The sequence below is a fragment of the Diplotaxodon limnothrissa genome, linkage group LG18, assembly GCF_057381915.1.
Source record: "Diplotaxodon limnothrissa isolate DT_005_m linkage group LG18, D_limnothrissa_male_GT1.1, whole genome shotgun sequence".
NCBI classification, from domain to species: domain Eukaryota; kingdom Metazoa; phylum Chordata; class Actinopteri; order Cichliformes; family Cichlidae; genus Diplotaxodon; species Diplotaxodon limnothrissa.
The window spans coordinates 10,876,793-10,890,268 of record NC_140613.1 but is presented as its reverse complement, the minus strand read 5'-3'; the positions used below and the strand labels follow the sequence as shown (position 1 = coordinate 10,890,268).

Sequence of the window (13,476 nt, the reverse complement as noted above, 5' to 3'; positions counted from 1 at the left end):
CACCTCATAAAAGTTATATTTCTTTAAACTTAAAGCAAAAAAAAAAACCAAACCTCACTTCTCATGAATAAAAATCCGTGTCTGTCCGCAGCGCTGGAGCCGGTCGGACAGGCTGCTTCATCGTCATTGACATCATGCTGGACATGGCGGAGAGAGAGGGCGTGGTGGACATTTACAACTGTGTGAGGGAGCTGCGTTCACGGAGGGTCAACATGGTTCAGACTGAGGTACTGTACGACTGGTTTAAACAGTTCTCCACAGAGACATCACTAAAATACAGAACTGCAGGACTGCAGCTTGACAGGTTTTGGTCCTCAAAAGTGGATTAACTAGAATCAATAAATAATTCTTAGATTGAGCCCCCTGCTTCTCTGGTCCTGAACAAATGCTGAGAATTCATACCAGCCAGAAGCAGTGTCATTAAAAGAATGTTTTATATTTGGAACAAATAAATCATCGCCTGTCATTTATTAGTCGTTAATTCTGCAGCTTAGGTGATCCACAAGAGGTTTTTAAGCATTTTCCCAGTGACTGATGAGGCTCATTATTTTTGTAAATGCTGTATAATACGGTAGTTTAATGTTTTCCTGTCATTCACTTTCAAGTGCCAGTTCAAGTGTAACATTTTTCTCAAACAAAGATATGTTCATTATGTAATTAAACAATCCAAATAATTAACATAATCTGATGTTAAGCAAGTGCTCTACTTGTTTTAGTTTGCTTTTAATATTATTTGAATTATATTCATATTCAAAGCTGGCATATTTATGTCTAGAACAGGAGTGTGGATTTTATTGTTACAATTCGCACTACTGTTACATTTTTAATGATAATTTCTCACAAAGGACGTTTACTGGAGTGCACACCCTAACTATTCCTCCAAGTGGTAAACACAAGTGCTTGGCAATATGCGTTGTAATAAAAGGGTTTAGAGTGTTGAGGATTTGGCTCATATTGATGGTTTCAAAACATCCCCGGCTCATCCTATAGTTTTACGCTGATGCGGACAACCGAAAGACTCTGTGCTTTCCTGAACACCGGCCATCTGGAGGTGTCCATAGTCTCGGTGAATGCATCATTTCACCGTAATTCCCTTTAAATCACAAGCGTCATTGGATTTAATGGGCAAATGTTTCATTGCTGACGTCCGGATTGGGATTTGAGCAACTGGAGACCAAAGGCTGCTCACCCTGAGTCACTCTCCTCAAGTTCAGTGACCTTCAAATTCTGTGTATGTGTCTATTTTCCCTCACAGGTGTTCTGGCTGGTTGGCACAGCTCCTCAGCCCCGCGGCCACACACCACCATCCTACCATGCTTTAATTTAACCACGGAAATGAAATGCTTTGTTGTTGTTTACATATTATGAGCTCAGATAAGCTCTATCAATCTGCGGATTGATAGAGCTGGTCTTACTGACCCAGGCAGGGATAGTCAAACTCTGAGGTCAACATTTCACATTCTGCTTTAGACTTAACAAATGGCAACACATGTTCCCCTTTCAATCTGTAAATCTGACCCCTGTGCATGTGTGTGGATTTTGGTACAAAGTGACAAGGAAGTGTCAGCTGGAAATGTCACTTCAGAATAGATTTGCATCAAGCTGTGTCGCCATGTCCACTGCTTGAGTGACTGACTGAGGAGGAGGAAATGTGTTACGATTTTATGTTTTTCTGACCGCACGCTATTGAGCACAGTGGGTGTTGGGTTTTTTGTTTGTTTGCTTGTTTTTGGTTTTATATAAGAACTCAACCATTAACCTTCCTGTGACGATGATAGCAATACTCATGAGGAAATCCTAACCTTGATAAGTTCACTGAGGTTTCATAGGATCCTAAAAAAACATGGAAAAGGTCAAGTCATTCATGAAAATATTTTCTGCTAGACTTCTAAATATTTTAAGGTTTTGAAAATGTCATACAATTCTGGGTTTTATAAGAGAATTAAATAAGCTGTGTACCAAAAAAATGCAAAAATATGTATTGTAACCTTTTAACAAAGACAATGACAAATATTAGACACAGAAACTGCCGTGGGGGTAAAGCATAATCCCAGTAAGGTCATGGAAAGGTCACTGAATTTTTCTAGCAAAAACAGAGGAAAACCCTGGCTCACATATTTCTGCTTATAGCAGTGGTAGAAATAAAAAATAAAACTTTCTTTTTTTTGGGGGGGGGAGCTTGTCTTCTGTCATAAGTCATAGATGCCTGATGGATGCGCAATGAGGATGCTGTTTTTTTCAGGAGCAGTATGTCTTCATCCATGATGCCATTTTGGAGGCATGTCTCTGTGGCGACACCACCATTCCTGCGAGTCAGCTCCGCTCCGTCTACTACGACATGAACCGCCTGGACCCGCAGACAAACTCCAGCCCCATTAAAGAGGAGTTCAGGGTGAGGAGCTATTTAACGTAATTAGACACATACAGTGTGTGCAAATTCATGATGACACATTATCTGAAGCACGAGGCTGCTTTAAACAAATTCTGTGCATAAACGTACTTTATATAAATAGGTGATGCATCTAATGTATAGTTATATGAAATGCGCCACCCCACTCTAAGTTTTATCCCAGTCACTTCAGGGGAGTCGGAGCTATCACTAATGTAACTGATCAAAGAATCGCATTGTTAATTACCATATCGGGAGATAATTAGCGCACTCAAAACCCAAGTGCCTACCTTCCTGCGTCAGTATGACACCATGTAATTCTGCTTCAATCTCAAAGACACTCAATATGGTGACTCCCACGCTGCGGGTGGAAGACTGCAGCATCGCCCTGCTGCCTAGAAACCACGAGAAGAACCGCTGCATGGACGTCCTGCCTCCGGACCGCTGCCTTCCCTTCTTGATCACCATTGACGGCGAGAGCTCCAATTACATCAATGCCGCTCTGATGGATGTAAGGGTCAAACATTTTACACTTTTAAGTCTGTCTGCTTGCATGCTGGTTCAGATCATCTTGCTGATTTCATCGCTGTAATTTTAAAGTGGTAAAGTAGCACTGAATCACAAATTGGTGAAACTGCAGCTGCCTGTATTTGTGTATTGGAACCTTAAAATGTTGCTGATTTGAAAGCAGGGATTTTGCATTTTTTTTTCGTAGAAGTAAGACCTACGACATGTTGGTATTTCAGCCTGCTATACAATGCTGATTTTTATGTGACTTTTAAATGTTGCTAATTTTTATAAAGAGTATAGTAAGTCAAAATTCAGATTTAAGTCTTGCAATCTTGACTTGAAATTTACTCATTGAGACTTTTAACTTGGACTGCAGCCACCTAGGACTTGAGTTAAGAGCTTCTGCCACAGAATTAAGACTTCACAACATCTCTGAATCGCTGTCACTTCTAATTAAGCACTTATCTGTCAGTATCTAAGAAACATCAAAGGAAACAATTGAAAATGCTATGTCTAGCAATTCTTAAGGGGACCTAACAAAGAACACCTTGACAAGGCACATGCTCGCTGATGGACTTTTTGGCTCCTGCTGGGATTGAGCAGGTGACCTTTCAGGTACAGGATTGTCTCAGTCCCCACTGGGCTACATTGGGGAGCCAGAAACCACATTAAAAGTGCTCTGTCCTAAAATAATCTCCCTAGACATGGAATCTCCATTAGAAAACTGCTCTCAGCAGGAAGTCTGGTTGAGAGACGGAGGTCGTTTTAGAAATGGTTTTATTCTTGACAGTGTTGCACAAAAGCATGCACTTGGTCTATTCAGCATCAGCTCTTTCTTTTTCTTCTTCTTCCCTCCCTCCAGAGTTACAAGCAGCCTTCTGCATTCATAGTGACACAGCACCCATTGCCAAACACAGTAAAGGACTTCTGGAGATTGGTGCTGGACTACCACTGCACATCCATAGTAATGCTCAATGATGTCGACCCAGCACAGGTAAACCCGACCCAGTACATTTGCTTAAATAAATAGCAAGCACATGAAATCCTGAAGGAAGAATTTTAATGCAAGAATTTTACTCACAAACAAATGAGACATGAGTTCTTTCATGACAGTTTTTTTTTTTTTAATCTAAAAGTTGCAAAAAGGACATTGATGGGAACCGATTGAATGATTACATTTCACAAACCCAGGGAAACCCCGAGGGATGTATCTATGTTAGAGAAACTATATATTTGTATGAATACTGAATATGCTTGAAATAAGGTATATACTGCAGAGTGGAAGGAATAGGACTTGCTGTAAAAGTAGACGAAGAAAAGAAGGCCTGTGGAAGAGACTCCAGATTTCTCAGCCCGAGGCTCTGTCATAACACCCGGGGATCAAAGCCTGAAGCCAGGCTGCTCTCCCCATCCAAATCCCCTTTCCCTAGGTGACTGGCTGGATAGAAAAGGCCTTTCATTCAATATTCTCACTGTAGCCAGCCCGTCAGCAAGCCAAGAAAGCAGCGCAGGTGGGAAGGTAGGAAGGGGGTGGGTGGAGGTTGAGGAGTAGATGAAGGCGAGGGAGGTTTACCATCTTCTCCATCAACATCTTTGTTTTTGCATCTGTTGAATTTGTCAAGTTTTGATGGGCTCTAAAAGGAAGGCGGAAAGCGGTGCTTAAGCTGCCACACAGACAGCATACGTGCTTCTGCTTTTGTGTGTAAGAGACACAAAGTAAGCAACTATTTCCATGTCCGTCTGGATTCCCGTGTTGAGGTCTGTTATTTGCATTTCTCCAAGATGGTCCCTTTTTTCTCCCCCTTGATTGTTTATGACTGTGGCATGCATTTGTGACATGACATGTCTGTCAATGTGAGACGTGTCCATCTGTGTGTAAGCTTCCATTTGTCTGATTTAGAGCTCTGAGGCTGGCGACTGGCTCCACAGGTGCAAGTTCTTAACTGGGCTTTCTCTCATAAAGGAGCGGAAATGGAGGGGTTTTTACTGCTTTTGCGAGGCCATCCTAGAGGGTTTCTGCTCAGTGCACAAGAACAGTCAGTCTTAATATTGATAACTGCCACTTAAGACTTGTAATTAGAGTTAACTGCTGATTAGTGTTTATTTGAAACAATCTATTGATTGAATATTGATTAATCAGTCTTTTACTGCAAAACCCAAGGTAGCATTGCTTTGTCCATCTGACACTGCAAGAGCTTGTAATTTGTTATTTTACAATAAGAGATCAGAAAGTCCATGCCCATTCCAAATTTGACTCGTCTCTTGTTCAGGGTCGACTGCTTATGAAACCCTGCACAGCCTCTAGGACGATTGGTATCTTTATCAGCCCCTCAAAGTCCTGGTCTGACACCCACTTGCTTATTTGCATCTGCAATTTTACCACATATCCAAACATTTGTGTCCACAATCACTGCTGATAAGAGCTGGATTTCTGACTATGCCCCAGATGCCAAACAGCGGTTTTCAGAGAATGAAGCGAAGAGAATAAATGTCCTCGCCTAAAGATTGAGCATCAAGTCAGAGTTTACATATGAAGGGCTGTTTACCATAAATGCCTCCCTAGGGTCAGAGAAAGGCATGTGAGAAGGAAGATGATTTAAGGGCACTCTATGCCATAGCAGTGCTAGCATGACACTGTTGGTCCATTCACATTGCATTGAAAAGGCCACAGCAACAAATCTTCACTCTACATCCACCCTACTTGCCAGATTTCCCAGCCTATCACTTTGTTCTCTTCCCCAAAAATAAAAGTTGAATGGTGACTATTTTGACCCACTGGTGGAGATCCAGACACGTTATAGACAAACAAGTGCAGCTATTTAGAACAAGACATCCGCAGAGTGATTTAAAAGCAGTGTCAGCGCTAAAAGTGGTACAAAACTACCCAAGGAGACAGCCTTGAGTGGAAATGGGTGTGGCCACAGACCTTTTTTAACTGTCTCTTGCAGCTTCAGCCTAAACATATAAAGTTTATTTGGCTGGAAATGATGTATGTTAAAAGGATGGAATAATTTTGCTGAAGATGAAATTTGTCAAGTTTGTTGGTGTGAAATGTTTAGCCGCTTGGGCTGTAGGAATATACCAGAAAAAGGACAGGAACAATACATTTCTTTCATCAAAAATACAGGCAATGAATTATCTTTCCATCAATCAATCTTTTGATGATCTTGCCTTTGATGACATTTTTCATCTTAGACATGAATCAATTTTTTTAAACTGCTTTTAAGGAACAAAGAATGTGCATGTTTTCTAAAGAGGGGCAAAAGAATTACCCAAAGATTTTGAGAAATTTCAGTTGGATTTGTTGAACAAAGGGTTAGTTGATTAGGAGAAAGCTCCCAAACTTGGAGAACACCTGTGTTTAGTTTCTGCAATATCAAAAAAAAAATTTTTTGTATTGAATGTTCTCAAATTTAAAAAAAAAAGTTCAATGTTCAATTTTAAAAAGAAAAGTACTTTGTATTGAATGAATTCACCTCTTTTGACTCTGCCTATTGTACCGTGTCACTTTGCCTTCAGACTTAATTTTTTTTTTTTTTTTTGCAAGTGTATAAAAGGAGCTGACATCAGAGTCACAGTCTTTAGTCAGTATAGTTTGGATCTGAAACTAATAAGTCATCTTTCCTTTTCTTGTGTTTCCCTTTGTTGATTTGTCTGCGTGCTGGTGTACATGCATTTCTCTATATGTGTGTATGCGTGTGTGTGTATGTGCACATGCCTATTTGGTTTAGTTGTGCCCACAGTACTGGCCAGAAAACGGAGTCCACCGCCACGGACCCATCCAGGTGGAGTTTGTCTCCGCTGATCTGGAAGAGGACATCATCAGCAGAATATTCCGGATCTACAATGCGGCTCGGGTACGGTAACACAAAATGGACAAGCTACAAACAAAAAAAGCATTCTGTGTGATCAGCCTGATGTGTAGGTGCCTCTGCCTCTGGCCGGCAGAGGCACCTACAGCATGTTAAGTGCACTACAAGCTAATCACACATGATCGCGGACAAGTGTTATTGATCGATATGTCTGAGTGTGATTTAGAGTGTCTGTATCCTAGATTGCTTAACTATCTGTCTCCAGCAGCAACTGTGCTCATCTATCACCCTGTCTTATCTGCACGCTTATCTCTTCAGCGACTCCTCGCGCCCTTTAACCATCTCTATCCAGCCTCTGATGAAGCTTAGCTTCACCCTCCCTGCATCTTTACAGTCTGATTGCATCTTTATACAACAGCGATTAACTCCCTCCCCCCTACATATGTGTATTAACCTGGGATAACTGTTGTCCTTCCCCCCCCCTCTAGCCTCAGGATGGCTACCGGATGGTGCAGCAGTTCCAGTTCCTGGGTTGGCCCATGTACAGAGACACGCCCATGTCCAAACGCTCCTTCCTCAAGCTCATTCGACAGGTGGATAAATGGCAGGAGGAGTACGACGGGGGAGAGGGACGCACTGTGGTCCACTGTCTGTAAGTTTCCAACTTCATTCCCTGCTGGTATTAAAAATGAAACATCTCCACCTACTGACTGAAAGCCTTCACTGCATCAAAACACACCTCAGCCCTTTGTGAGCCTTTAGTGTCAGCTTTAGCTTTCTTTTTGAACTCTTCTTGGATGACTTTGAAATTTTTAATTAACTTTTTTCTCACAACCATAGGAATGGAGGCGGCCGCAGTGGGACATTCTGTGCCATCAGCATTGTGTGTGAGATGCTTCAGCACCAGCGCTCTGTGGATGTTTTCCACGCTGTCAAGACACTGAGGAATAATAAGCCCAACATGGTGGACCTACTGGTGAGGGACACTGCAGGAGCTGAAAACTTGATATAAATGCAGTCTTCATAAATCAGAATATTGTTTTAAGTTTCTCACAGTACCAGTTGGGAATCTACAGCAATCTAGGTATAATGGCTGAAGAAGCAGAGAGAACAACATATTGTCTTTCTGCGCGTCCAAACCATCTCAGCCTTGGCTGTCTAACTTTCTCTCCAAAACACTCAACCTGTGCCGCCTCTGACGTACTCTTTTCTAAACTTGTCTGTTCTGGTCACTTCCAATAAAAATAGCAACATCTATACCTCTGCCAGTTCATCCTCCTGTCTTCATGTCAGTACCACCATCTCCAAACCACACATCATAGCAGGTCTCACTACTACCTCGTAAACCTTCCCTTTCACTCTTGCTGCTACTCTTCTGTCAAAAATCACCCCTGATATTCATCTCCACCCACTCCACTCTGCCTGCACTCTCTTCTTCACCTCTCTTGTTCACTGTCTGTTGTTTTGTACGAATGACACCAGGGATTTAAACTCATTAATCTCACAAAAAAGTAATTAAAAAAGCTACTTTCAGTTACTGCCTTAACTACATGGTGTCAACACAGCAGTGTTACCTTCAAATATTTCATTTGGCTTTACGCCCTTCCTGATATTTCCCAGTTTGTGTGTCCTGGGGCCTTTCACTTGTGCATTACAACTGACAGTGGACCTTTATGTATGATATTTTGGAACTAAAGAGCAAAATTATTTTACTTAATTATGACTTCAATAACTAACTATTTTGAACTTTTCATCTGATGCCTCCTCTCTGTAATGCGTGCATCAATGAATTCAATTCAGTTTTATTTATATAGCGTCAAATAACAACAGTCACCTCAAGGCCCTTTATATTGTAAGGTAAAGACTCTACAATAATACAGATCCCTCAACAATAAGATGACTCCCTATGAGAAAGCCCTTGGCAGTGACAGTGGGAAGGAAAAACTCCCTTTTAACGTGAAAAAACCTCCAGCAGACCCGCTCTGTAATTTTAACTTCCTCATTTTGCAAAGCTAGCTAGTGGGCTGTCTTGGATCATTTGAATGGCTACTTCTGGGCCCGTGAGTCGTAAGTTTGACAACTCTCAACATAAACTGTGGCAAGATGTCAAAATTCACTTATATTAATACAGCTTTGAAGCCTTCGTCACAGAAAACATCAAAAATCAGGAATCAAAAATCAAGAGGACACACTAAAAACACTCAGCTCCGGACCATATTAAATCAACTCATATTTATTTAAACGTTTTCCGCCAGTGGAAGAGGAAGTGATGCGTTATGCTGCTGCTTGTTGCAACTTTTATGAAGAAGAAGTATCTGACAGTTAGTTTCCTCTGCCGCTGAAGATTGTGAAGATGGTGATCGCACGATTAGGGGTCCATATATCTGCATCTGTGACGCGTATTCTATAGTGACAAGCAGTAAAGCAATAAAGTCAATACCTTCTCATCCGCTTGAATATGTCAGTTATTTATTAGTTTCAGTCTGGTGCAGAACTGAGATTGTTTAATGTGCCGAAAGCCTCGACTTTAAAGTCCCATTGATGTTTTGTCAGAGTTATAGGATTTAAATGGTATGATTATCAAACAAACAACAGGCCCTTTGGGAATAGCAAAAATCCCCAGAGGGCTTGTAGTATTCATTTATGACTTAGGAGACACTAACTTTATGACTTAGGAGACTCAGGCCAACTCCTGCACATCTCTAATGCCTCTGTCTGTTTCTTCTTTCCTGCTAGGACCAATACAAATTTTGCTATGAAGTGGCACTGGAGTACTTGAACTCTGGGTAACTTGGAGCTACCGCACCCAGCAGGACTTCTTAATTCGGGACATTACAGACAACTGCAGCTCACATGTGTGCATTATGCTAAGAGTGTGTGTTACCGACCCGACAAGAGTGACGTGCACACATGACCTCCTTTGACCAGCTCTCTTCCCTCTTCTTCTTCTCGATCTAGATGGGAAAGTTAGCAGAGTTGTACAGTGTTAAATATCATAGAATGTTTCAGTCACTACAAGCTAAGGAAGCCAGCAGAGGTGCAATGAGTTTGGTTTTTTTTGTTTTTTTTAATCCTCTGCAGTGAGCAGCCTTCTCTCTGGATCCCTACTTTTCTCCGTCTCTGCCTGTAGTCCCGTGGTTGTTGCCTTGATCCGCATTGGACGACAAGCACTGAAAACACTCCAGTTTTCCGTGGAATGCGATACGCTGTACATAATGTAATGTGTCCATTTTAATCTCTCAGATTTTTGTTTCATGCAGTTCATTATTAAAAGTCATTAAATGCAGGAGCTCAAAGCCTAAATGTTACTAAATGTCCTGTAAATTTATGACTTTCGGATGACTATTGCTTCATACTGTATGTTGGGGACAGCTGGCTCACATTTGCTTACCTTATTTCCTGTGCAGGGATCCAAAGCTTTATTTGCACTTCCATTGAATTTCTTGTTGTGCATATTGTACATATTTCTGTAGATTATTTATTCGCGGTATGTACTTTTTTTGTGACTCGCAAGTAAGTGACAATCATATGTTCTATAGGTTTGGTTTATTGATTGTATTGTGTGCTTTTTTTTTTTTTTCAGTCATCTTGTATGACGGAGCAATTCCATTGTAAAAAAGAAAACAAAACAAAAACAAAAAATGATTATATAAATGTATCTACAATATAAAAGGTGGATTATCTATTTTTGCCTCGTTTCTAAGGGGAGCTGGGGAGGATGGCATTAGGGGAGCATCTGTTGGAGAGATGAGGGCACTACAGGTGCTATCCAATGTTAGCTTTTTTATTTTATTTTTTATGATGATGATTTATCTTAACTTGTTTATATATCAGTTCAGTTTAAAGCACAGTCGCATGAATATTAAGATAGTTTGGTTGGTTTTGAGCAAATAGACGATGCCCATAAGGTTTCAGAGGAAAAAGATTACGGTAAAATGCTACAAAAATATAATATTAGCAATGATTTAATAGTTCAAAAGCTAATTATTTTTCTCATTTTTCACAGTCATCCCTAAAATGCTTTTATTAACGCATTGGAATAGAATGGTTATATTTTGGGAGTCTTTATATACGTAACATACTGTGTGTATACAAAATAAAGATTATTCAAAGCCCTCTTAATAACACACAAATCAGCTGTGACAAAGCTCACTCTGAGAAACTTGTCATTTCTTTATTTTAACCTCCTAGGACCTGGCGTCCACATATCTGGACATCACATTTTGGGATTTCTAGACCAAAATACCAAATTTTTCTCTACAAGGGCCTGATATCCACTTACGAGGACATTATACTGCCACTGTTCTATCAAAGTTTCAAACGAATGTCCGCATATGTGGCTCTCATTTTTCTCAGCAACAAAAATTAGGTAAAACAAAAAAATCTGGTAATTCTTTGTTTTTACATTCATCAGGTCCCAATCAGCCCAAATAGCAAAGGACAATTCAAAATGCATCCCATGAAAGAGTTCGGGTCTTAGGAGGATAATATGAACTTCTGTCCTGTACATTCATGGTCATAACTTTCATGAACTTTTGTGCAGTTCGTCCCACATGAGATCTCCTGTGATGGGGGGGAAAAAACATATTTTAAAAATCTGTCAAAAACTTCTTTAAAAGATTTACTGTATTTACCAAATTAAATTCACATTTTTATACACAGAAAACATTCAAGCATAACATTCAGCCGCTAAAACAATTTTTATGTTCAGGAATGAAAGTAAAGATCTGTAATTTGGCATAATTGTTTTTTGTAAAACAATTGAAAGTTTATGGATAACTATTTCATGTTGGTATTAAAAATATTTCAATTTAAGAGCTTCGACATATTGGAGCATTAAGATTTTTTTTTAAATGATTTTGGTAATTACTGGTACTGTTAATTTAATGTAACTGTGACATAAAACTTACACCGGGTTGTAGTCTAATAACTTTAAGCACTCTATGTGAAATGATGCCAAATCAAGTTTTTGTAGTTTGCTCATGTTTATTAAAAACAGCAGAGACAAAAACTGAAACATTTTAGTTTCTAAACAAAATGAAACTTTGTTATTGTAATCTTGTGTTATTTAGTCTGCATCTGTTGATACAGTAGAGTGCTGTGCAAAAGCTACCCCTTATTTCTTCACATTTTACTAAGAAAACTAGAAATACATGCAGCAGTTTATTCAAATATGTGCAAACACACATGGAAATAAGTTTGAAAGTGTCGTTCTCCAACAATATTTCGTATGACCACCTTAATTTTATCAACACAGCCTGAACACACTCAAAGGTTTTCTTGTAATTTGTTTCAGGACTAGTTCTCCAGGCTTCTTGAAGGACATTAAAAGCTCTCCTTTTAGTTTTGGCTCTGTTTTTTATTTATTTCTATTTTCTGTTCTGTGTTAAGATCACACACTGCTTCAATAATGTTGAGGCCCGGGCTCTGGAGAGGCTAGTCCATGATTGATGTGTATTTCTATCCAGGTATGTTTTTACTGCACTGGCTGTCTGTTTGGGATCGAGACACTGCCAGTGCAGAAAAATCATCTGATTATCTTGAAAAAATCAAGCTAATGATTACACGATAAATCAAAATCTGACTATATTCTTCTCCAACAATTCCAACAATTTTGACATTTTTGCAATACTCCTGATTTTTATTTAATGTATTTAATGTAAGTACAAAACAATACAGACAGGGTTCTGTATGTGTCCCAAAACTGATTTGAGACAGTTATCTTAGACCATTTCCACCTTTGGTTTCATCTGCTACCCATAAAACTAGGTTTTGCATTCACACAACCTTTCATAATCCTGATTCAGCTGCCACATTGGATTACAATAGAATAGAGTAATCTATTTAATTTCATCATTGATTGGTTAATTGACATACTGAAATATTTTCTTCTTGTTCCAGCTCAGCTCTAGTGTGATGGTTATATTGTGTAGTGGTGTAGACGTTACATCATTTCCAGACTCAAAAACCTTAACCTTGAACAAATGGTAAATAAATGGTAAATGGCCTGCATTTGTATAGCGCTTTTCTAGTCCCTAAGGACCCCAAAGCGCTTCACACTACATTCAGTCATTCACCCATTCACACACTGGCGATGGCAAGCTACATTGTAGCCACAGCTGCCCTGGGGCGCACTGACAGAGGCGAGGCTGCCGGACACTGGCGCCACCGGGCCCTCTGACCACCACCAGTAGGCAAACATGGGGTTAGTATCTTGCCCAAGGATATTTGGCATGCAGCCAGGAGGCAGCCTGGGATCGAACCACCGACTTTCTGATTAGTGGCTGACCTGCTCTGCCACCTGAGCTACAGCCACCCCTGAGCTACAACAAATGGCTGAATCTTCTCATTTAGCCTGTGCACACGCTTCTTTTGAAAAAAGTTCTTTTTGAAACATTCTTTATATTGAAATAATTTGAGAAGTTGAATTTAAAAAGCAAACTTTCAAGCTGCTTGACAACAAATTTTCAGCCTTTATGCAACCTGACCAACTAGAAAAAACCTGAGTTTGTTTCCGTTTTAATCAAAGCCTGACCTAGAAAAAGCTTGTCAAGTATTTGCCGCAGTGAGAACATTCAAACGTATTACGATGGGTTTCAGAAAGTTAGTTCCTTTGCTTTTACATGTAAAAGTCGACTCGCCTAATGGAAGTTAGGCAAAATGTTTGCCTCACCATATGTTAGAATGATCTGTTGATAAATGGCATTGATTAAAATAAATACATTATTAATATAAATATCCAAAGATACTTGAGAGCGGTGTTTC

General features: G+C 39.9%; 1 protein-coding gene across 2 annotated transcripts in view; it reads left to right on the top strand.

The window, feature by feature from the left end:
• The window catches only part of LOC146613138 (receptor-type tyrosine-protein phosphatase mu), a 164,447-nt gene extending 154,946 nt beyond the window's left edge, over positions 1–9,501 (top strand). For both annotated transcript variants that reach the window (XM_085378523.1, XM_085378522.1), the window contains 8 exons: positions 92–227; positions 2,243–2,392; positions 2,727–2,900; positions 3,762–3,893; positions 6,631–6,756; positions 7,200–7,363; positions 7,552–7,687; positions 9,448–9,501. In XM_085378523.1, the coding sequence (XP_085234649.1) occupies positions 92–227; positions 2,243–2,392; positions 2,727–2,900; positions 3,762–3,893; positions 6,631–6,756; positions 7,200–7,363; positions 7,552–7,687; positions 9,448–9,501 (1,072 nt within the window). The remainder of the gene's footprint in view (positions 1–91; positions 228–2,242; positions 2,393–2,726; positions 2,901–3,761; positions 3,894–6,630; positions 6,757–7,199; positions 7,364–7,551; positions 7,688–9,447) is intronic.
• Positions 9,502–13,476: the final 3,975 nt, after the last annotated feature.